At 54.2% G+C, this 23,850-nt stretch overlaps 9 protein-coding genes across 9 annotated transcripts; 7 read left to right on the top strand and 2 right to left on the bottom strand.

Annotated features, from left to right (window-relative positions):
* Positions 1–588: 588 nt before the first annotated feature.
* On the top strand, positions 589–2,657 carry PG997_010762 (uncharacterized protein; the record flags this gene model as incomplete). The annotated part of the gene is made up of 3 exons (XM_066815077.1): positions 589–1,754; positions 1,908–2,166; positions 2,256–2,657. 3 exons carry the CDS (start codon positions 589–591, stop codon positions 2,655–2,657), a joined length of 1,827 nt encoding a protein of 608 aa, XP_066664367.1.
* A 41-nt stretch (positions 2,658–2,698) lies between these two features.
* PG997_010761 (uncharacterized protein) lies at positions 2,699–3,564 on the bottom strand (the record flags this gene model as incomplete). The annotated part of the gene is made up of 3 exons (XM_066815076.1): positions 2,699–2,897; positions 2,949–3,411; positions 3,513–3,564. 3 exons carry the CDS (start codon positions 3,562–3,564, stop codon positions 2,699–2,701), a joined length of 714 nt encoding a protein of 237 aa, XP_066664366.1.
* Positions 3,565–5,492: 1,928 nt separating this feature from the next.
* On the top strand, positions 5,493–6,361 carry PG997_010760 (uncharacterized protein; the record flags this gene model as incomplete). Its single annotated transcript, XM_066815075.1, has 4 exons — positions 5,493–5,631; positions 5,695–5,864; positions 5,896–6,021; positions 6,116–6,361. 4 exons carry the CDS (start codon positions 5,493–5,495, stop codon positions 6,359–6,361), a joined length of 681 nt encoding a protein of 226 aa, XP_066664365.1.
* Positions 6,362–7,542: 1,181 nt separating this feature from the next.
* Positions 7,543–10,023, bottom strand: PG997_010759 (uncharacterized protein; the record flags this gene model as incomplete). Its single annotated transcript, XM_066815074.1, has 3 exons — positions 7,543–8,330; positions 8,384–9,841; positions 9,972–10,023. The coding sequence occupies 3 exons, from the start codon at positions 10,021–10,023 to the stop codon at positions 7,543–7,545; spliced, it is 2,298 nt and encodes a 765-aa protein (XP_066664364.1).
* Positions 10,024–11,373: 1,350 nt separating this feature from the next.
* Positions 11,374–12,547, top strand: PG997_010758 (serine-threonine kinase receptor-associated protein; the record flags this gene model as incomplete). The annotated part of the gene is made up of 4 exons (XM_066815073.1): positions 11,374–11,500; positions 11,565–12,098; positions 12,158–12,325; positions 12,375–12,547. The coding sequence occupies 4 exons, from the start codon at positions 11,374–11,376 to the stop codon at positions 12,545–12,547; spliced, it is 1,002 nt and encodes a 333-aa protein (XP_066664363.1).
* Positions 12,548–15,003: 2,456 nt separating this feature from the next.
* PG997_010757 (uncharacterized protein) lies at positions 15,004–16,052 on the top strand (the record flags this gene model as incomplete). The annotated part of the gene is made up of 2 exons (XM_066815072.1): positions 15,004–15,251; positions 15,314–16,052. 2 exons carry the CDS (start codon positions 15,004–15,006, stop codon positions 16,050–16,052), a joined length of 987 nt encoding a protein of 328 aa, XP_066664362.1.
* A 1,064-nt stretch (positions 16,053–17,116) lies between these two features.
* PG997_010756 (PLC-A protein) lies at positions 17,117–18,746 on the top strand (the record flags this gene model as incomplete). Its single annotated transcript, XM_066815071.1, has 5 exons — positions 17,117–17,337; positions 17,400–17,506; positions 17,556–17,628; positions 17,711–18,031; positions 18,107–18,746. 5 exons carry the CDS (start codon positions 17,117–17,119, stop codon positions 18,744–18,746), a joined length of 1,362 nt encoding a protein of 453 aa, XP_066664361.1.
* A 508-nt stretch (positions 18,747–19,254) lies between these two features.
* PG997_010755 (HET-domain-containing protein) lies at positions 19,255–21,201 on the top strand (the record flags this gene model as incomplete). The annotated part of the gene is made up of 3 exons (XM_066815070.1): positions 19,255–19,428; positions 19,449–19,862; positions 19,939–21,201. The coding sequence occupies 3 exons, from the start codon at positions 19,255–19,257 to the stop codon at positions 21,199–21,201; spliced, it is 1,851 nt and encodes a 616-aa protein (XP_066664360.1).
* A 655-nt stretch (positions 21,202–21,856) lies between these two features.
* Positions 21,857–23,623, top strand: PG997_010754 (cytochrome P450; the record flags this gene model as incomplete). The annotated part of the gene is made up of 3 exons (XM_066815069.1): positions 21,857–21,931; positions 22,005–22,400; positions 22,469–23,623. 3 exons carry the CDS (start codon positions 21,857–21,859, stop codon positions 23,621–23,623), a joined length of 1,626 nt encoding a protein of 541 aa, XP_066664359.1.
* Between the last annotated feature and the right edge of the window lie 227 nt (positions 23,624–23,850).

Genomic DNA, 23,850 nt, shown 5'->3' with positions numbered 1-23,850 from the left:
GCACTGAGACAATGAGAAACCAGGGGCCCGGTAGTGGGGGAGACTCGAGTCGCACGCGCTTCCGCGGTCACTTTTACTGTAGCGAAGAAGAGCCGAGTCATTCACTCAGTACCGATGTCATACACACCAATTAGCTTGCCTGGGCACGGTATATGTATACGCAGAGGAGCCCGCGAGACTCCGCGGAATCATCGTACGTTATGCACCCATTGCTGTCGAGTCTATCGTACGACTGAAGGAACTGCCCGACCAACCGAACCGCTGGACAGCCAAGTGCGGGTCGAAGTAAAGAGATGATGGAAACCAATAACGATAACAAGTCAACAGCAGCAACAGCAATAGCCACATCCACCATACCAAAGCCCAAAAAGCGGAAGCGCCTTAATTTCGCTTGCAATTACTGCCGCGAACGGAAGACCCGCTGCGATGAACGCAAGCCGTCGTGCCACTCCTGCCTGGTAGCCGGAGTCAAATGCATAACCACAGACAAACGCCGGCCCGGCGCCGACGTGGAGCGACGGACAGCAGGTTCGCCTCGCCAGAGCCCCCGTCGTGTTTGACGAGGAGTCGACCGACTTGGAAGATGGAATGGGAGGTGGTGGATACCTCCCATATTCCCAGCCAGGCCGGTCCAAGTCGCGGAGGCTGAGTTCAGCCCTGTCGAAATACTCGACGGACACAGACCACTTAACTCCGGTGTCTGCTACAGCTGCCGATGCCAACGCCGGGACCGAGTCCATAGACCCGCCTGCAGAGGACGCATCTGGTCGCTATGGTGGTTTATTACCCCTGCTGCCTCGCTTGAGAGGGAGCAACACACTGGACATGTTCACCGGATGGCTGGATTTGGCTTTCTACCGACTCGGAATCCCTCGGCAGCTCGGAGCCAACTCCGACGCGGAGTCAGGTAAGGAGAAGGCGGCGCCGATCGCCCTGTCATTGGCACCGCCCTCACTACCTAGGCCAGACGTATGCCACACTGCACTCCGGTCTTACTTCAGTACCATCAACCAAATATTCCCAATTTTGGAGTTTCAGCGAATCCAGGGGCTCATAGAATCTACCATCAAGTCAGGGCCACCAGTATTATCTCATCTCGGAGATGTCGTGTCCGTCCTACAAATTCAATTGGTCATGGTCCTCGGATCCATCGGTGGCGATGCCGGCTTGGATCCCGACCTGGCAACACAGTATGTCAACTACTGTCAAACGATGCTTGGTCATGTACTCTCGGTCAGGTCATTGGAGGCCGTCCAGTGTGCCTTGATGTTGGCTATTGCGCTCCGGCAGCGCGACCAGATCTCGTCGTCCTGGCACGTCACCACTTTGTGTATATCGATGGCGCAGTCCATGGGCATCCACCGGAGGCGGACACCTAGTCGGAAAGACCCGAGTCCGGTAGACGAAGAGAGCGAAGAGAAGAAGCGCCGGACGTGGTGGAGCATCTTCTCCTTCGAGAAGCTATTCGCCTTCGAGTTCGGTCGGCCGTCGTTCATCCGCGATGCAGACTGCAACCAGATGGAGCCGACTTTCCCGCCAAATCCTCAGAGTGCCTGGTCGTTTCGCATACTTACCAGCTTCGCTCGGCTTCTTTCGCAAATCAACGAGGCGGGGATCAGATGCCGGATACGAGAGGAGAGGTCCTCTCAACGCAATATCGAGGGCATCATTCGCGATAAGATAAGATTGACGGGCGAGACAGTACACTTGTTGATGCAATGGGCCGACAGTGTGCCAGAAAGACTAAGACCCAGGTCAGATCTGATATGCAGTCGTGACGAATTTCCTTTGGCATCATTTATCTCCATACACTACAACAATGCGTAAGTAATGATCCCCGTACCGATTGGCATGACAGTCTTACTTACACTATCTTCATCTAGCTTGATGTTGCTATCCCGCAACAGCTTTCTGATCAGCAATGAAGCAATACGGATCGCCGTTGAAAGGTATGCTGCCGGCCAGCCTTGGAGCTCGGTCATCCAAAATGGCCAGACAGCCGCCGCCAATTCCGCGCGAACCGTCATCAAACTTCTCATTGATGGTCATGAGCTGGGCACGACTCCGGCCCTGTCGACGCTGGCGACCCCGCTACATGCGGTGTACGTCTTGGCAGTTCACCTACTCACCCATCCCGGCTCCAGGCTAGCACACTCGGATCTCAACGTAAGTCGTCAGATATAACGGATGAGGTTTATCAGGGATTAACATCGTTCTTGCAGTTGATGCACAATGCCGTTGATTTTGCCGAACAGCTTTATGAGAGACACCATTCGGATCGGAAGCTCCAAAGGGTGCTCAAATCGCTGACAGATCAGATCAGTGCTGCTGTCCAAGCAGGGCAGTCCAAATCCGACTTCAGGAGAAGCAGTACCGCTTACTCGAATGAAATGACCACTGTGAACAGCAAGTTCCCGAGCAGAGAAATGCCGGTGTTCAGCTCTCCACAGGTTACAAGGATGCCGCCGTTGGAAAGTGTGCCAGCAGTGAACTCTGTAGCGATGGAGACGACGGAAATGCCCACGGGGAGTATGGGTGATGCAAGCTTCCGAGACGTGGTCTGGCCAGGCGGTACTGTTGATGATATAACCTGGGACTGGGACGATTTCAGCCAGGTATTTGACCTGAGCTTCGGGGAAGCCCCAAACTGCCAATGACACCCAATAGCATCAATAGCAAGATTCCAATGCTAGTGATGTCACGTCCCAGAGAGCGTAAGCTGTTCCAAGGCTGATTCCACATCGGCAACAACTGGCTCATATGACCCTTTTCGCCAATGAATGACAGTGCTAGTAAAAGCAGGGTAGAAGTCCTCATCCTTGGGGAAGTTCGCCTTGTCGCAAAGTCGATCGAGCTCTTCGATCCTTGTCCAGTCAAACGACTCGGGATTGGCACATCTGACTCCTGTTAGCAATAGCGCACTTGCACGATGGTCGACAAGAACTTACCCTTCCCATGTATCCCACCCGGTGCCAATAAAGACCGCGGGGATATGGTTGGCGATGGCGTCCGCGTATGTCTCTTTATACAGGTGGATCCCATACAGAAACGTGTCTTCGTCAACAGACTTATAGCCATTAGGCGAATCTACTATCTCGTAGGCCATACCCTCGAGAAACTCCTTATCTGCCGGGGTGAAGTAGGGCTCCTGGAAGATGCAGCGGATCGGCTCAGATGCGCGCTCATTGAATAGTTCTACCAGCGTCTGGAACGCGGCAAGCTGCGCATGAGTGCGACGTTTGACTTGCCAAGATCCATCTGGCGGATCAAAACTTCCAATGCCCAAGCAAACGGCCGTAGAAGGAACACGATCGGCCAATCTGCAAGTGATGAGTTTCTTCAAGTTCCGGCAGCACGATGAGTTCAGCCATTGCTCCTTGATCCGTTGGTGGTCCGTCGTAATCTCGGCAACTGTTAGGTAGGAGTCTCTGCTTGTTGGTTGAGGGCATGGTCAGCAATCTTGGCAGCTGGTGGTGCACGCGCATTCAGCTTTCGACGGGCTGTAGAGCGACGCTTTTTGGGAGCAACATAGGTCCAAGATTCCTTCTCTTCAGGAGACTCCATGATGAAAACAGTCACTTGTCGCCTCTATGCCTTGGAGTACAATGGTGAATTGAAGCACTTGAGTGTTAACAGTTGTGCATCGCTGTGGAAAGTTTACCTAAGCCGGGGTCGGAACCAAGTCCGTCGATTTTCCGACATTGAATTTCGGTTTCAGTGAATGGGCCTCACGCCCGCATGCATGCGTCAGCCTCCACCAGATCTGCCACTGATGAACATTCAAACTGCAGCCGGTGACAATTGCTATTATCAATTGCATCAAACAGTACCTAGGCAAATGTCAATATGGCGATCACTTGCATCTCTGATCGCCCTCGATAGATCTCTGCCTGGTTATGCCAATCCGGACTCCAACTGAGAAGCAGTGTTACATTCGACGATCCTTGCCATGGGCAATATTTATTTTTGGGGATGATGCTGTGCCGTCTAACAGCCGAGAAGGCACAAGGCTAGAAGGTTGCTTCTTGCGATGCACTCGGCTCCTTCAGATTGCTTTTTCGAGATGGTGTGGCGTGTTGGAGCTACTGTTGCTGACCACATAGCTTTCGGGGGTCTCCAAGTTGCATCGAGCGACACCGTCGAATGGATGACCATTGCACGAGTGTGTGCAGTCCCGTCACCTCGTCCGCCCGCTCGTTACCGGCAACCGTAGGAGCAGAATTAGTCGCCTTGTCGCTTGCTTGGTGTGACGACCGAGCAGTTGGTTCTCTCTCACATGGAGCTGCATCCGAACATGCCATGCCCTGCCGAGACGATGCGACCAGCAGCAACAGCAGTAGGGGGTGGCATGTCGTTCCATCTAATAAACATGCAAGCTGGCCCCTGAATCTGGTACTAATTGGGAGTATTCTCTTCACATTAGGCCGGATTGGAGATGGTTGCACCTCGAATCGCGAACTGATGGCCGCCTTGGAGGTGGCCAAAAATAGGACCCCATAGCCAGATAGCTTTTTGCGTGTGGGACGCCCTCAACGCACTCTGCAACGCTGCGCTGACCCGTCAAGCCGTTCCCCCAGATGGCGGGCTGGGATTGGCGGGCACGGTTCGCAAGCGTTACCTCTCGGCGCTTATGTTTGCCTCGTCCCACCGCAGAAATGGCACACAATCCCTTTCCACCTCTGCCACTCACAGCTCGCAGTCGAGCTTCTGGAGGTCAGCCCCTCATGCAACGTCCATTGGCTAGTGACAGGCAAACAGCGAGCCAATCACCGGCCTCAGCACCTCACCTCAGCGCGTCGCTTGGCTATTGTAAGCGCCCATGCTATTGGTCCCACCGATCATCGACATGGGAAGGACCCGTTGTCTGCCACCTCTCTGCAGGCCGACCAGCCATCTTGACTGGCTGCTCCAGGGATCGCAATGCCGCTTGCCCTTGTTTAACCCTGGTCATAGTCGGACTCTATCGAGCTATGCGGGCGGGGATCATGCCCAATCCCCGTTCAGTCCTCGCAGCCCTTTGAGATTGGGGATGCAGGTTGCTTTCTCACGGGAAAATTGCCCATGCAAAGCCAGCACCGGTTGGTTGGTTGGTCACCGGCTGTTGGGGCCAAAAGTACTTGCCTCGCTTTTAATATCTAATGATGGGCTGTGTTCGCTCGCGGCCTGCTTCCAGTCAGACCTTACTTCTTCCTCCATATTTCTTATACGCGAACTCCTCGGCGACCTAGCTCCTCATCGTTAATATACAGCTCCAATAGAACGTCGCGAAACATCTTCAGAGGCTTGACTCTTTTGAAGAAACGTCTATTGCTTTTTTATCATCGTATTTGCTCGATCGACATCTCTCGGAGACCTCAGAGGAACAAGGTCTGCCATAGACACGGCAATACCTTCGACGACTGCGCAACACTACAGTGGCGCCCCCGGCTTACAGCCATCCTACAAGCAATAGTCTTATTTAACGTCGCCATTGCGACACCACACATCACAAAATGCTCGCTTCAGTATTTACGACACTGCTCTTGTCAACATTCGCGGCGGCACATGTCATCCTCACATATCCAGGATGGAGAGGCAACAACCTGATTGAGAACGACACATTCCCATTCGGCATGCAATGGATGTATCCTTGTAAGTACAGTCTGACATGACGCGCTCGCTCTATCGCGGAAAAGTGCTAACATCTTATCCAAGGCGGCGGCATGGGCACCACCCGCAACCGCACCTTCTGGCCGACGCTCGGCGGCGCCATCGCCTTCCAGCCCGGCTGGTTCCAGGGCCACGACAAGGCCACCATCTACATCAACCTCGGCTTCGGCACCGACGGCCCGGACAACGGGCCCAAGAACATGTCCTTCACCATGGTGCCGCCGTTCGGCCTCCTCGGCCTCCAAGGGCCCCTACCCGGGCACCGTCTGCCTGCCGCAGGTCCCGCTGCCGGCCAACACGGTCATGAACCCCGGCGACAACGCGACGATCCAGGTCGTCGAGCTGGCGCAGCACGGGGCGGCGCTGTACTCGGTAAGCTTTACCACTACCACTACCACTGCAAGAAGGAAGATGAAGATGAAGATGAATGTGAAGATTTTATGTACTGACTCGGTTGCGATGATAGTGCGTCGACATCACCTTCGCCGCGCCCGGCGACCCGCGCATCGGCCACGTCAACGAGACCAACTGCTTCAACAGCACCGACCTCGGCTTCAGCGACATCTACACCATCACCACCAAGGAAGTCGGCGCCATCGTGAACGCGACGACGACGAGCGCCGCGGCCGTCCTCAACTCGATACGAGCCAGCGGCGGCGCCTGGATGGGCTACGTGCCTTTGGTCTTGGGAGCGTTCTGGCTTCTGGTCTAGAGCCGATGCCAATTGAGCCGCCTGAGAAGGGGGCGGACGTGCTTTTTGATTTTCTTTTATCATATACCAAACTACAAATATACAACTCCTTCAAGGGAGGATTCTATGTATATTGTGGCATCTGCAGCGGCGTTCCGGAATCGATACCGTGGGTTATTGGGTGGTTATTTCCAATGTCGGGCCATTCTAAGGGTTCTTAAGACCCGGAAGAGATCAAGACTACCATCTATCGTTTACAAGAATCAAAATGAAAGAACCAACGGTTCAAACCTCGCACCTTATCCACGTATACATGCTTGAATTGTGAAAATCCAAGACATACGCTATGTGATATCCATTCTGCAAGTAAAGGCGATCACGATGCAGAACTCTGCGCCTCCAAGAACCAGTATGTCTCTTATCACCATACGTAACTCAAGCCCCTTTTCCATGATGTGTCCCCCTTCAAGCTTCGAAATCGACACACCATCAACCATGTGCCAAACCAACCCCACCACGCCCGTCCACGATCCAGGAGGCCGCCGTCGACGGTCTCAGCAGCCGCCCGGAAGGAGACCACCACCACAAATGCAGTGCGCCGCACGCACATCAGACGACAATCGTTCCTGCATATGTCAGGAAGTCTCATCCACTCGGCCTCCTTAGGAGACCGGTTAACAGGGCCACTAAGGAAGAGAGGTGCGGGGCCCCTTTCTCTGGATTGGATCTGGAACCGAGCGGATCTCGTGGCAGTGGATATCTATCTGTATGTAAGGAGTCAAGTCCCGTCAGAATCCCGAAACAAGGTCGCGATAATAGGCCGTCACATTCTCATAATGTAAACTGTAGGCGTCGGCATGTTCGTCTCACCATCCGGAGTCTATGGGCATGTACCGTGGATATTTACCTGTGGAGTTCAGTGAAGCAGGCCGGATCTTTGCATGAAGACGATGGAGTTATATGTAGGAGACTAGAAACGTCTTATCATATTCATCGCATCATTGAATCAAGTCTATCTAGCAAAACTCGAGGAACCGCTTCCACGAAAGAAGCTCCGATCTGTACGGCCTCTTGAAGTAAACTAGCCGTGAAATGATGACGCAGCTTACGGCCTCATGAGCGCCGTGAAATTATGTACCGTAAAGTCCATCGAGATGATGGCCGCCTTTGTGCCTATTTCACCATCGTCTCCGGGCAGTTGCTCATTGGAGCAACATGATGCACTCTGCTGCCGCATCCTTCACTCTGGGATCCGAGCTGCGGTCCTTCGCCATGGCAACAGCAGAGCTCAGTTCCTTGGCGTCCTCCTTGCCGACGACAGTGACAAATGTGCCAGCAGCAACAGCGGCCCGGAACAAAACCTCGCCATCTGCCTGGTCCCGCAGGATCTGTGAGAGTCCCGACATGAACCGCCGCTGGACATCCTTGGGCACGCTACCAGTCTGTTTGACCGCCATGGCCGCGTAGTTCATAACCATGGTGCTGAGGGCGAGTTGCATGTTGCGGTTGTGCGGACCAATGGCCTGGCCGCCCTTGATACCCAGAACACGCTCCATCAAGTCAGCCACGCGGGGCGATTCAGAAGCTAGCAGCTTGCGGCCTTCAGAGGTGGCGAAGAGATTGGCAACCGTACGGAAAGCCATCATCGCGCAGTTCTCATTCGGCTGGCTTCCAGCCGGGACACCGTCCAGGGCAGCAGCTCTGGCGATCCCGATCACGCTGCCTAAACCTGGCTTGTTGTAAGTAGCAACCACAGGCGAGGTTGCTGTGCAGCGAAGCACGTCGAGAGGCGCCAGTCGGTCAGCATAGTCCCACTGGGTGCACATCATAACAAGGAGCTCTACGGCATCCTCGTTGGCAACGGGTTTGTTGGACTCGAGGGACTTGCGAATGGTATCAAGTGAAGTCTGAGCTGAAGGGTTCAAAGAAAAGTCCTTTCGGCCGGCGGCAACAAGATTGGAGTTGATAGTAAGGATCTTCTTGAAGATTGCTGGTGAAGGTTAGTGCATGTAGTTTTCCATAAACACAACATTGTCAACTTACGTTCATACTTGGCGCTTGTGATATCCAGGTACTCCTTTTGTGGCAAGTATCTGCCTCCGGTTGAGGCTGCACCCTCACCAGGTCGATACCGTGATTCGGTTCCCATTGGATCCGGGCCACCACCACCACTTGACTCCCCAATCGTGGCGCCTTGGGTGTTCTGGGTGATGAATTGCGCAACTTGGTCAAGGTAGTTGAGGGAAAGCTCGTTGTTGTTGATGAACTTGGTGGCCGCCTCGAAAGGGTTATCCGAAAGATTGTAAGGCAATTTGAGCGAAGGTTGGCCCTCCTCGATGGCTACATCAAACACAAAGTCGTACATCTTGCCTTGGTACTCGGATTTTCTGCCAGAGCTAGAAGCCGAGTCCACCACGGTGCCAACGTTCACCCAGCTTTGGGCACCCATGGACCAAGTGTGTGCAGTGATTGATCCATTGGCCTCCCGGATCATCTGAACTTGGCCCTCCTTGGTGCCAGATCTCGATTGCAGAAACTCTGGTCCTGGGAGCTTCTCCTTATTGATATCACCCATCTGTTGTTGTGGTATAGATGATGTCCTGACGGCCTCCTCGAACATCTGGATCACCTCTGCACCGGCAACACGGTCGGCGCTTCTCGTGAATACGCGAGCGACACCATCACTTGTGCCAGTCACAAGATCGCCACTCTCGGGGCAAACCGCGACGGTCCAGACAGAAATGGCTGGATGTGTAATGGTCTGCACGCAATCGAACCCATTCCAAACTCGGACGGTTCGATCCTCGGCAGCGCTCACAATCTCCCCTGTGGACAAAGTGGCCAAACGGTATATGAAGCTGTCGTGGCCACGAAGCTCACCCACTTGTTGACCACTCAGCTTCCATAGTCGGATGATGCCGTCATTGTGGGAGCTGGCAATCTCGGCGCCGCTAGGGTGACCGGAAGGAACTTGACACAGGCCGCGCACGACATCGGGCGTGACGATCGTGGAACGAGGGGCGGCTTGACCGGCTGTTGCTTGCCGTAAATCGTAGAGTCGGATGTTCTTGTCGGCGCATCCCGTTACGACGATGGCTTCGCTCAGCGCCAATACATCCCATACCGCACCCTCGTGCCCACCTAGTGTAACTTCCGACTCCCACTTCTTGGTGCTCCAAACCCGGGCAGTATGATCCCAACTTCCCGAGACAATGTATTCGCCGTTAGGTGCAGCAGCTAAGGAGCACACGTTGTTCGCATGGCCTGGGAGGAGACGTTCGGCATTGTCTGACAAGGTGGCTGTGGGCTTCCGGACATCTAAGCAGGGATCCTTGCCACCAGAGACAACCAGTCCTTCCGGGTATTCTGATGACTGGGGTACGAATGTGACCGAGTTGACATATTCGTGAATCTGGTTTATGATGGTGGCTTCGTAGGAGGGAGGATTCGTGGGGGAGCGTCGCCATGCCCTGACAGTGTGGTCTCTCGAGGCCGAAAGGACTAGATCGGGCGTGGAAACACCAAGTCACGAACCTGGACAAACCGATGTATTAGCGGGACGATTCGCATATGAAGCCTGGTTCTGGGAGATCAGGCAAGTCGGTGCGACAGTGCACAAGTCAGAGCAAACTTACATCACTTTCGTGTCCAACAAGTTGTGCGGACAACTTGAAGTCGGCCATGGTCGATTGATGGAAGCTGATGGCAGCTCTCTATCTTGCCCAACAACAGCTTGGGTGCAGTTTGGCGGGGTACACTGCTGCCGCTTTGGACTGACGTAAGTATTTGAGAAGGTAAAGATCCAAGTCAAGCAAGGATATGGAGAGATGCAATGATGGTCAATCGAGTAAAAAAGACGGATTAGCCTAAGCAGGCAGTGAGACGAATTACTGAATGGGATGTATTGAAGGTAGCCAAAGGTTGGCCGTGAATGTCTCTCACGGGAATGAAGTGAGGTCTGGTCACCAGCAGAAGCACGTCGAACACTGAGCAATCAATCGCCGGAGCACTGACAGCATGGATGTTAGGTGGTCTCAATGCTCAATGCTGTAAGATCCTAGCTCCCTGTCGAAATTCATCATTGCAGCTCCCTGGCTCCAGCTCAGCAGCCCAGGTGGCACCCCAGTCATTAGTAATAATTTTGGCGGGGAAGGACTGATGGATGACATCGGGTCGGCGATTAGAGAGCCCGTCAACCGTTTTCCCTCCGCCTAAGGTGAGCTCGGTGAGTGGACATCCGAGGCCTGTGAGCGCTGCAACTGCTCCTGAGTGCCCCGCGATGCACGGTGAGTCTCGGTAGGCCAGATAAGCGTAGCTGCCCCCTCAACCCTAAGCACCCCTAAAGTAAGGTTAGAAGGTTTCACTAGAACCAGAAAATGGGAAAGTGCAGTCGCCCGCCGCAAAATAGGGATCGTAGTGACCAAGGCTCTGGTCAACTATTTCCACTTCTGCTGTTTCAGGGTCCAGCCTCGCCAACTCCTTGACCGTGTCTGCAATTTTTGGTCCTTGACTCGCCCGTCCCTTTTCTTCGTTTTCCCAATTCCCATCACGCAGACTGCTCCCATCTCCCAATTTGTGTGTGTGTTCTTGGAACCAGCAGACTGCTTATGCTCCAATTTTGACGAACTTCTCTTTTTGACGACGACCACGACTATTTCTCTTGCACGATACCAAAAATTACACCACATCACATTCTATCAACCCCCAAGCTCGCCCGCGATTCTATTCCCGGCTTGATATTCCTTGCGCCACCTCGAACAGTGTTCCTGACGTCCCCTTCGCGGCGAACGATTACTGCGCCGATTGCACCGACTGCACTGCATAGACTTCGCCTTGGCTAGCACTCGAATTTCCAATCGACAAAGGGTCGATTCTCTCGAACTCCGACGTGTTCTCAGTCGCGACTCACAACCCCTCGAATAATATTTGCGCACCGACTGTGCTGCTTGTAACATAATTGGCTGAGTCGAACGACACCACTATACCCAGATCCCCGTATAGACCTAGCCCCTGCTCGCGCAGACAAACACGCAATGGCAACCGACACTCCGAGACAATGCGTCCCTTTGACCTGCCACGGTCACTCGCGACCTGTCCCGCATATCAGCTTCTCGACCTTGACCAAGGAGGGCACCTACTACATGATTTCAGCTTGCAAAGGTATGGCTTCGAGTTAGATTCTTCGTTCAGGACTGCCGGTAGCTGATCGACTATGATTGAACAGATGGTAACCCGATGTTGCGCGACGGTCTTACTGGTGACTGGATTGGCACATTCATCGGCCACAAGGGTGCTGTCTGGCAGGCAAGACTGAGCCACGATGCTTCGGTCGCAGCCACCGCCTCCGCTGATTTCACTGCCAAGGTTTGGGACACCTACTCGGGCGAGTGTCTCTGGACTCTGCAGCACGACCACATCGTTCGCGCTGTCGCATATCCCCCTGATAACTCGGACTTGATCGCAACGGGCGGTATGGAGAAGAAGCTGCGTATCTTTGACCTTACCGAGTCCCCCAAGGCGACCAACGGAGCCGATTCTACAAAGACCATTTCCACCAGCAACGCCTTCGAAATCGGAGCTGGCATCCACACCGCATCCATTAAGTTCATTGTTTGGACTCAGGACCCCAACATTCTGGTCACTGCTTCGGGTAACATGCTGCGATGGTTCGACCTGCCCAGCCGCAGCGTCATCAAGCAAGAGGCATTGGATGGTGAAATCGGCTCGTGCGAGTTCTTCGCCCCGGCGCCTGAGATTCGTGAGGAATCGGATATTGGTGGAGGTCTCCCGGTACTGGGGTTGCCGCTGGCAAATCAGTCTACTTCTGGGGCGGATATCGTGCGATGGATGAGCTCAAGCGGCAGAAAATGGACTATACTGTTGCTAGTGTCGCCATTGACACCAAGGACAGGAAGTTCATCGTTGGAGAGGACATCCCTGCTACCTGGGCCAGAGTGTACCGATGGGAAGACGGTAGCGAGTTCGGTGAGTCCCAAGACGTCGTAATGCGGAAAGCGTGTGCTAATTATTCTAGATATCCACAAAGGACATCACGGCCCTGTTTGGTCGATTGCATATGCGCCCGATAACAAGCTTTACGCCACGGGCTCTGAGGATGGCACCATCAAGTTGTGGAAGAACTGCGAGGGGCCCTACGGCCTTTGGAGACAGAACGGCGCCACTGAGGGTGCGAAGACTGCCGAATAGGATGGCCGTACTTCGCTTCACAGCTTTACGACGCGCGCAAACGTTGAAGAGCGAGATTATGTCTTATTCGACAAGACATCAAAAGCTTTAGCGCGTGATAATCGATCCAGTCTCTGTGAAGAACAGACAGCTTCACTGCCTTCGCCGATCAGCCAGAAGAAGGGACATATAAATAATCAGAAGGAAAATCAGAAGGCGGAACAGAAATACACCATGAAGGTGACTCGGAAGGAAAACCGGAAGAAGGCTGTTCCCACCTGGGCTGTCGTGGCTGCTGGGTCCAAGAAGAAATCCAACCGTAGCAGCAGCAGTGACAAATGAGGGTTCTACAGAACTTTCTTGTGCAAGCTTAAGGTGGGATGCCGGACACTCGTCGGCGATTTTGGCCCCTGGGCTCATATACAGCCAGTTGTATCATGATTAGAGCATCATTGTACAGCGAAATAGGTATCTAGCATTTTGAGGTGCCATCAGCGATTCTGCGCACCTTCATGGCGGCAATTAGCGCACGCACACACGTGCCAAACAAAACAATGAAAACATGATCAACCGTCACCATTACTCTTTCACTCGTTACCTATGTGATTATTGGAAGGGGTTTTGCTCTCTGCAGGATGTTGGGGTCATCGCAGTGCACCAAGTGGTACCCATGCCGAACCTTTGTTCAGTCGATCTCGAAGCCAAATCAAAGTTGGTCAGCCTCACAAAACGCCCTACCATGCAGGCTTGGCTTGAACATGCTTCGAAGTTGCCTCGTAGGTGCCGGGGCTTGTCTACGAGTTCAGGGCAAGATGATCACGGTAGGTTAATACAAGCAGGGCAAGACTGATGATGATATTGTTCTTGGGGCAGGTAGAAGACATACAAGGACTAGAATATAGCGCCGACTCTTTCAAAGGGCTCGACTATCCAGACTAATATATACAAGTTTTGAACTACGAGACTGGGAATCTTCCTTCCCCTATCCACCTTAAGTTGTGACCAAAAGGAGTTAAGAAGGCATGCGCAGTAAAGGTAGGTGTTGGTGGCTCTGGCTATGAAAGTTCGATAGCAATATCATCTGTGAATACACGACTTTGGCTAATACTAAACCAGTTTACAACAACTCGCTATCGGGAGGCACCGGTCACATGTATGGTATCAACTTGTGACCCGCTGGGCGATACACACGAGCTCCCATGAGGCTCAGCACTGAATAAACATGCCTGAACAAGAGACCGAGTTGAGAATGTATCACCTATATTGCTCTAGGATACTTTTACTAGATGTCCTAGACACAAGAAGTTGGCTGGTGAGCCTATAGCATATTCTTGGGGTTTAATAAAACCCTTCCATGGTTTGAAGCCCCCTTTCCTGAGCTTGGTTGTCACTTATCCTTGCGCCATTCTCGTGGACAATACATATATCTATATGGTTTTCTATATGTTGCGTGCTTTTAACAAATAGTATGCCATCGGAATTTTATCTGCATATAACGGATACTACACTTGGTACATGATGATCCATGCCAGCATATCTTCCAATGATGGCGCCTTTTATTTCTGTTCACAGACACTGGGCCGAGTTCAGTTAACTGAAGCAATGAGACTATTATCGCATACTACTTTACGGACATGTAGTTTCACTAATAAATGAAACGATGATGTTGTATCTAAAGTACATACCAAAGCTGGGAGATTGCCAATTCAACTTATCCAGCCGCGAGAACGTCCCCCAAAAGTGACATTCGCTGCGAGGTGGACATCAACTTGTTCGAAGTCCTACATGAAGCTTCCACAACGACACATTTCATTTCTTTCTCAACTCCTTGTACAAAAGAGACTTCATTGAGGTTTGCCAATCTCATTGAGACTTGCGAATCCGATCTATCAGCAAGTCTTCTCAAACCATCAACGGATTCTGGATGACCAGGGCTGCATGCTATCTCCAGGTGTCACAGCTACAAGCAACTCTACATTCCTCTCATTCACTTGCCGACTCACGTGGACGATTTCCACAAGATCTCTTTCAATCCGACAACTTGACTTCACGCTGCTCCTTCATCTTGAAACTACGGATACTGGGGCCAAGCTCTTCGCAATCTAAACGCCAGCATCATATTCTCGATGAGCATGAACAACTCTCACCAACTGCCAACTTCCATTTAGATCAGGTCCTGCCACCTTCTTTCCCTCGGAGTAATCGAGGATAGCCACTCAACTCAGTTGGTCACTAATCACCTAACTCGTTCCTGCCTTGGGTCGGATCGTGCCTTCCTTCCACAACTGAACTAAGAATTGGTACGTCGTGGTTACTCTAATCTCTCAAATGTCCAGTCCAGTGGTCAACACCGTTCCTTCCAACTGATTACTCCCAACTGCCATGCCTTAACCCATTTATCCCATTGCACACAGTTGCCCATGGTCCCAGATGTTTCGTCCTCATCCCATCTACTCCCCCAACTGCACCTCGAGACAATGTGGTCCAACCGACGACAGAAACGTCCCGAGGAGTATTCCACCAACCCCAACACCATCCGAGCCCGCCGTCGCAAGGCTCGTCTGAGTCCTTACTCCAAGGAGGTCGAGCAAGCCAAGGCCTCGGATTCCAAGGCTGTCACTCGTGCCTGGAAGCAACGCGTGGAGACTGACACTTACAAGATGTCCTCGGAAGACGAACGCAAGACCATTCTCGAAAACGTCGAGAAGGAAGTGATGGATCGTCGGTTCGTGACATGGCCTACCTACCTTGTTTTCAGGATGACCTGACCAAAGCTAACTATTCAAGTGACAGACGTCAGAAGGGCCTTGACTCCGAAACCAAGATCGGCCGATTCATGCATCGTATGCACAACAACGGACACAGCCCTCTCGATCCAGCTCTTCAGAACGGCATCCATACCCCTCCCGCCACAATGCAGCCAGTCGCCCCCATGCACGCAGGCGCCAGCCGCTACGCCACTCCCGGTTCCGCCATGCCTTTCGTCATCTCCAGCGTCGAGGGCCGAGCTGCTACTGAGGCTCCCTTCCCGCATCCCCTGGGCCCGCCGCCCCCGCGACACTTCCACCCCTCTGGTCTCAACGTCTACCACTATCCCCATGAACAGGAGCCTTCGCCCTACAGCAACATGCACGAGCTTGCCCATGAGGCTACCAACAACGCCAACATGGCCAAGCAGATTGACAACCTGGAGAAGCTTGTCAAGGCTCTTAGTGATGACCTTGCCGTCGCCAAGTCTACCATTAGAGCTCAGGAAGACCGCCTTGAGGACATGACCAACCGCATGAAGAGATTCGACAACGCCGTGGGCGGACTCGGAAAGGCCGAGAGCGAGTTCAACATGCAGAACCACAAGGTCGATCGTGCCATTCGGGGCATATTCGAGATGGTCGAAGTTGCCGCCAGAATCGCCAAGGACATGAACGGTGATGCCAATGGAGTCATGGATGAGCCGGCTGAAGTCGACGGTGATGCTGCTTCTGTCAGTGGTTCGGAGGAGAGTGGAGGAGGTGATATGAGCGACTAAGTTATCACACGCGGGGATTGATTCTTTTGTTGCGTTGACTTTTACATGAACATATCTTCAGTTGTGGCATCAGATTTGGCGGGTCAGCAGCAACTGTGCGTTTTGCGATTGAGTTCATATTTCATTCGATATCGAGGGCGGCGCGCTGAATATGGAAGTTTGCGATTGAATTAGCATGGGATAGTACCACAGTCCAATCCGAGTTCATTTTTGGTAAGCCAATCTGTCTTGCTGTGTCTGTTGGTACTTGCTGGCTAGCTGCCGGCTTGGCACGTGGGTGAGGTGTTGGCGCCCACTGGCTCTGCCGATTACGAGATCCACAGGGCGGGCTTCGACAAAATTGTGCGGCTCCCCGGATGGCCGGCTTCTTCTGACCTGCCGTTATTGGCAAAGCTTGGCCTCGACGATATGCGGTCGCAGCCTCTTGCAGCCACTCCAGCGCGACATTACTGGATCAGCTAGTTGCCCGAATGCAACTCCGTATGCAGCGCAGCCGGGGACAAGGGATGACAGGCAGATTTCTGTACGGCCTGCCTCCAGCGGCTAGCGTACCCAGCTGGAGGGTTGGTTAGCGGGCGAGAACTTGTCAACTCTGCCCAGGGGCATCTGGCCATTGAGCGACAGGCTCCTCGGCATGTGTAGACTCTGCATAGGTCGCGCATATTGCCCATGCCCCCTCTCATCGTCAATTGCGCGGGGCTTGGGTCCCAGGTTGCGGAGGTGCGGCGGGCACCCTGGTTGAGAGCCTTCGCTGTTTCCTACCACTAATACTTCCTGTGCGACTTTTCTCACGTCGGGTATTCCCATAAGGCTCTTGCACCAGGCATATCCCCGGCAGTGTAACGGTCCTGCTCGAGGCCGAGTCTTCACACCACGTGCTCTGCAGTCTGCATAAGCACTTGTCCTAATCAATTGCTCTTTGGGCAAATGCGACGCTGATCACCCGGCTCCAGTTCGCAACAAGCTTATGTACTTAAAGTCTTCGTCCCTCTCCCATCTGGCTTGTCCTTGGTTCCTCCGCCCCCAGCCCGTCACGGACATTGCTGAGTGACCTGTACGACACGATGCTCACCCGCTCGCTCGCTGTCCTCACGGCCGCCGCCGGCTTTGTCGCGGCGGCGCCGGGCGTCGAACTGCACCAGCTCAACGACGGTGGCTGGAAGTCCAAGATCAAGAACGTCGTTGTCCTGGTCGAGGAGAACCGCTCGTTCGATACTTTCTGCGGCGGCTTGACTTACAACCCTAAGATTGACGGGCTTCTGCACCATAACTACTGCAACTCTATGTATGCTGGACCAATTGCGCCCCTTAATCAAGTCAAGTGTAGTGAGCTGATTGAACTTTTAGGAATGCGTCGGACCCCAACCAGCATGCTGACGTCTGCGCGGATGCATTGGCTGCTGATGTCGCTAAGGATGACCCGAACCACAGCATCAGTGGGGTTAACATGCAGTGTAAGTGATGTTCGTATTCGACCAACGAGTCTTAGCTCACGCAGCATAGTGTTCAGTACCTGGCATCCGGACGAGCAGCTCGTCAGCGGCGCTCCCGCTTGGAAGTACGAGAACATGAGAGGGTGAGTACTACCTAATATTTAAAGGAGGCGGCCGTCGCTAGAACGATGTTGGTTCTTTCATGTCGACTGACCAATTCGTCAGCTTCGTGACCGAGCAAGCCGTCGCCTACAAGACCGAGGACAAGGGCCGCGCGGCCGAGGCCATCAACTACTACACCCCGGAGCACATCCCGGTCTTCAACGCCATCGCCGAGAACTTCGTGCTGTTTGACCGCTGGTTCTGCTCGGTGCCGGGGCCGACCAACCCCAACCGTGCTTACATCACGTCCGGCACCAGCCACGGTCACGGTAGGAATGACGATGCTTTTGGCGAGTACGGGCTTCCCCAGAAGAGTATCTTCGAGCAGCTTTCGGAGAAGAATATCTCGTGGATCAATTATCAGAACAGCACCACTGGTCCTGGGTAAGCAGCAGCAAAGCCTTCTTCCTACTTTTTTTTCATATCATTGAGCCGTGCCAACACTGACACTTTGCACAGCCAGGGCTTCCTGCCCGACGCCGACTTCTACGAATGGACCGCCCGCAGCGGCGCCAATGTGACCAAAGTTAAGCCGCTGCAGCAGTTCTACGCTGACGCCGCGGCGGGGACTTTGCCCCAGTTCACCTACATCAACCCGGAGTGCTGCTCGTACCAGTCGTACCACCCGCCTTCGCCCATCAACCTGGGCGAGGAATTCATCAAGGGCATCTACGAGGCCGTGCGCAACTCGCCGCAGTGGGACGACACGCTTTTTGTGCTCACCTTTGACGAGCACGGCGGGTTTGGGGACCACGTGCCGCCGCCGGTCAATGTGCCCGACGGCGGGGATGGGCTGAGCTATACGGAGAAGGCCGCGGATGGGAAGAATATCACGTTTGAGTTTAACCGCCTGGGACCTCGCGTGCCGACGATTCTGATTTCGCCGTGGGTTGCCAAGGGGGAGGTCGAGAATAAGGGGGCGAATAATGGGGGCGAGTATACGCATACTAGTATCCTGGGGTTCCTGTCGGAGCTCTGGGGGCTCGAGAAGCTGACGCCGCGTGTGGAGTGGAGTTCTACGTTCGAGCATCTGATCTTGCCGTCCCGGCGGCCGGATGGGGATTCGCCGCGGACGTTGCCGGATCCGGTTGTTTGGTAGATGGCGTGCAGTAGGAGTTCGGATGCCAGATTGAGGGTGCGGAACTATTAGGGGGCATCTAGGAGACAAACCACTTTAGTAACTTTTACTTTCCTTCATATGCATATTCTTTTGAATCAAGTAAAACCGCACGAGGCTATGGAATATTGACGATGCTCTATTGTAGGTGGATCGCATGATGTGGGTTGACGGCCCCATCCTGTTGTTCAGCTACCCCTTTTAGGGCAGCCTAGCTCGCATACCCACTAACAGTAATACCAGCCACGAAAAGGCTTGGCATACGCATCGATGGGCCGATGGAGGCGATTGTACCACCACGCAAGAAATCCTTGTAATATCCAACGATAATATGCCTCAGCTGAAATGGTTTCCTCTTCTGGCAGGATCTCATACATTTGTCTTTCTCCGCGCCCGTAACCCAATTGCATACTTTCCAGACTTCTACGAAAAACAACAAAGCGTCGACACCGCTAAATACTGCGCAAAAGAGCAGGTCGAATGGTGAGATATGGAAGTCGACGAGGACAATGCCGACTTCTACCGGCCGCTGGATATCGATGCCCTCGAGTTTCGTTTGCTCCTTGTGCAGGCGGGCGAAGGCGATGAGCCCATCAACTGCCAGCTCGTGCACGCCTTCCTGAAGGATGGAGCAGACCGACCCCCTACGAGACTATCTCGTACTGTTGGGGCGATGCTGCACAGACGGAGGGCATCTTCGTGGACGGGCTGGAGATGATGGTGCCGCTGAGCGCACAACGGGCCCTGAAGTGCATGAGGAAACCCGACGAGGACCGCACCCTCTGGATCGACGCCATCTGCATCAACCAGAACGACGTCGCCGAGCGCGGGCAACAAGTCGCGCTCATGAGGGAGATTTACTCTAACACGGAGTCGAACCTCATTTGGTTGGGCGAGGGCGAGGGCGACGAGGAGGCGACGACGTACTGCGAGGCCGTGCTCGAGTCGGTATACGGCCACGCGAAGGGCGAGATGAAGGATTTTGCCGAGTTCGATGAGATTGCTTGCAGGACTCTACCAGACAGTGAGCCTGGGGGTCCGCTACTCAAGCATCATCTAGCCACTTTGTTCTCAAGTCCCTGGTTTAAGCGGGTTTGGGTAAGTATACATGGGCACTCCCATCTGTGAAGTTATGCCTAGTTCTTGAAGCTAAAATGAAATATGTCTACTCTAGGTTATACAAGAGGCACTCTTGGCGCCCAAGAGTCTGGTCCATATCGGTTCCCACGAGATGGATTTTGAGAAACTCTTGATCGGCGCGACGTGGCTATCACACATGTCGTATACCCTGGATCTCCGCCCCCTCGACAAATACGTCGGGCTGCTGAACTGCCAACGGATGTACGAACTCGGCCACAGGGAAAGCGACAAGTCTATAGACAACATCCTCGACCAGGTCCCGACCTTCCAGGCAACCGACCCGCGAGACTATGTTTACGGTATCCTCGGCCTCTACCAGAACATGACCGGGCGCGAGGGCGGTCTCTTGCCCCCGCTTCTCACGCCCGACTACAGCAAGTCCGTGGCCGCGGTCATGCGGGATACCGGCCGCTACATAATCGAACAGAGCCCAAACCTGGACTTCCTCCGGCGTCTACGGCACTGGCCAGAGACCGCATATGAGCAGACGGGTGTGCCGTCTTGGGCAGAGCCCTGGCATATGAGGAGTAGCAACTACGATATGCAGGGGAAGGGCGCGGCCAAGGATATGAAGTGTAATCTGTACTCAGCGGACAACGCCGTGGGGAAACGCGAAATAGGCGTTACGGTAGCGACTCTGAACTACGATCTGGATGTGCTGGTCCTCACAGGTGTGATAGCTGGCAAGGTCAAGGATATGTCATGTGTCATTGACGGCAGCCCGAAGCAACTTACGGATCTCATGGAATCGGCAGATTCTCCCATACACCTGGACACTATCCGGGAAGAGCCTGAGACCATAGGCTTCGCCCTCATCGCCGAGGCGACGACAACCTCGGAACGGCCCATGGCCGAGTACGCGCGTACCAACGTCCTGGCCTGGGCCGACTTCCTCGTCAAACACAAAGAGCGACCCCGCGATATCAACAAGAAACTAGGAGCGAAGAACCTCTATATCCAGCCGTTCACTGACGGCGAGAAACCGGAATTCACCGAGGAGGAGTGGTCAGCTCTAGTAGACTACGACGACGCCGTCAGTTCCGCCACGCAAGACCGGCGGATCTTCCGGACCGAGGCAGGAAATATCGGGCTGGGTCCGAAGGACATAGTAGCGGGCGATGTGGTCGCTGTGCTGTACGGGTGCAGGTGGCCTGTTATCCTACGGCCGCGGGGAGACGTCGAGGTTGAGGGGTATGAGTTTATTGAGGTTTGTTATGTGCATGGGCTCATGGATGGAGAGGCGGTGCAGAGGCATGTGGCGAGTGGGCAGAATGATGTGGTGTTCCATTTGCGGTAATAGTGAAGAGGAAATGGATGAAAAGGAGGACTGGAGAGTTGGGGATGAATGCATATTCGAAGTGTGGACTAGCGCTTTACAATAAAGCTGGTGCCTCCCGGTGCATATATTTTAGGATATTGCATGCCACGTCACGTTATGAATGTATGAACAAAGTTAGAGGTGGTTACCAATCAGGAAGACCGAAGCCAAGCCTCCGGATCAGTACTGACTGAGTATGTCTCTCGTTTGGCTGCGCAGTGCAACACCAGAAAGATCGCCCATGCCCCGGCGCATCTCAAGGCTCGGAACATCTGCTTCAGCCATGACGTACCAAGCCCAGGGAGTTGGTTCTGTCTTGCATCTTAGCGCAGGTCAAGAAGGTTAGCATTGGCTCCTGCATGTGGTCACCCCTGCTTGCATCGGCGGTGTTGGTCCAGTCAAGGGAGAGTAAGCACCAACCCTGCATATACGATCGTATATAAACTTAGAACAACATAGGACACTCAAATTTTGGGAGTTCACGTCTTTTTCTACATATGTAGTGGCATCTTGAACCTTAAGCTTGCATATTTGCCTTGCGAACTCTGCATATATTGCGACCCAAGTTGTATATACTCCTCAACTAGCCGAACCAGCACACCCAACTTCAAAAGACACAATACCCTAGACCGCCATGTTGTATTCGTTTCCGCAGGGCTCGTACCTTCAGCATTGGCTGCCGGCTTGTATCTCGTTGTGTCTTTTACTTGTTTGTATCCCATGATATATGCCCCTGTAATGTAATAACATAGTATGCTACTGACCTGATATAAACATCCCAGATCGCCGGGCGGCTCATCTACAACCTATGGCTCCACCCCCTCTCCCACATCCCCGGCCCCATCTGGGCCCGCGCCAGCGGGATCCCCTCGTGGCTGCACGCCCGGGGCGGTAAGCGCCACCTCTGGCTGACGCGGCAGTTCCAGATCTTCGGCCCCAAGATTCGTGTGACCCCGAACACGGTCCTGTTCCTCGATCCGGAAGCCTACGCCCAGATCTACGGGATGAAATCCAATGTGCGGCGGAGCCACTTCTATACGGCCTTCCAGCCAAAGTCGGGCGAGGCCAACACCTTGAACACCGTCGACGTCGCGGAGCATGCCCACAAGCGGAAGCTCCTCAAGACTTGCTTCACGGAGAAATCGGTGCGCGCGGCGTCGGAGTTCATTACCAAACACGTGGACCGCTGGAACGAGATCCTCGGCGAGATGGCGGACGAAGAAGCCGCAAACCGACGCAGTAACAGCAGTCCCGGCTCGGAGGAAGAAGAAAAGGGGGCTGGTCCGCCCCCATCAACTTCTCCGACAGCGTCGACACCCTCGTCTTCGACATCATGGGCGACCTCGGCTTCGGCCGCTCCTTCGACATCAAGGAGCCCGGCGGCGCCAATAACCCACTCAAGGTCATCCCGCACACCATCGCCAGCTACATGCGGTTCTACTACCCCCTCTGCCGCGCCCCCTTCCTGCCCCTCCTCCTCTGGCTCAAGCCGCGCGGCCTCGACCGCGTCTTCGGCCTGCTGACCCCGCCCGCCGTCCGGCAGTACAACGCGTTCGTGTACGACAACATCACGCGGCGGATCCAGCTGCACCGCGAGCAGCAGCAGAAGCCGGACCTGGAAAAGCGCCAAGACATGTTCCACTTCCTCTGCGAAGCCCGCGACCCCGACACCGACCTGCCCGCCTACACCGAAACCGACCTCCGTGCCGAGTCCAGCCTCCTCATCGTCGCGGGCTCGGACACGACCTCCATCAGCCTGTCGGGCCTCTTCTTCTACCTGACGGGCGACCCGGCGCGCCTCACGAAGCTAACCCATGAAATCCGGACCACGTTCCCCGACGACTCCGCGGACGAGATCGTCCACGGGCCGAAGCTGCTGGGGTATCGCTACCTCGCCGCGTGCATCGACGAGGGGATGCGCCTGACGCCCACGGGCCCCTCGGAGCTGCCTCGCGAGGTGCTGCCGGGCGGGATCGTGATTAAGGGGGAGTACTACCCGCCCGGCACGATCGTGGGCACGTGTCCCTGGGCTGATTCGCGCAATGAAGACGTGCATGAGGGACGGGATGCCGGTTCCTTTCGACCGGAGCGCTGGATCGTGGACCTCGCGGGGACGGGAGTGTCGGCGGAGTCGGTGGCGCGGCTGCGGAGCAATTTTCACCCCTTCGCTATGGGCCCCGGAAGCTGTTTGGGGAAGAACCTCGCCATGATGGAGATCATGATCATTGTGGCGCGGACGCTGCATCGGCTTGATGTAAGGAGGGCGCCGGGATCGAATTTGGGGGGTGGCGGGCCGGGGATGGGATGGGGGGCTGAGGATGAGAGGCAGATGCAGTTGGAGGATGCTTATGTTGCGCTGCGGCAGGGGCCGGAGGTTCAGTTTCGGAAGAGGGTTTCGTAGGTAAAGGACCCTGACTTGTCATAGTCTTAGCACAATAATAGGGGCTTGATGGATTTCATATTGGTGAGGAATTGGGGTCAATGAAGGACTTGAATGTTGAAGGCTAGAAGTACTTCGTTCCTTATCGGTGACTGAAGTAACCATAACTTCGCTTCAAGGTGGGAGCGAGTTTCCATAAGGGCACGCTACATGGTATGAAGAAAAGACTGCATTGATCTCTCAATGGC

The sequence above is a fragment of the Apiospora hydei genome, assembly GCF_038363865.1.
Source record: "Apiospora hydei strain CBS 114990 chromosome Unknown utg000008l_segment0_segment0, whole genome shotgun sequence".
Taxonomy (NCBI): Eukaryota; Fungi; Ascomycota; class Sordariomycetes; order Amphisphaeriales; family Apiosporaceae; genus Apiospora; species Apiospora hydei.
This window is presented reverse-complemented; position numbering and strand designations above follow the sequence as displayed.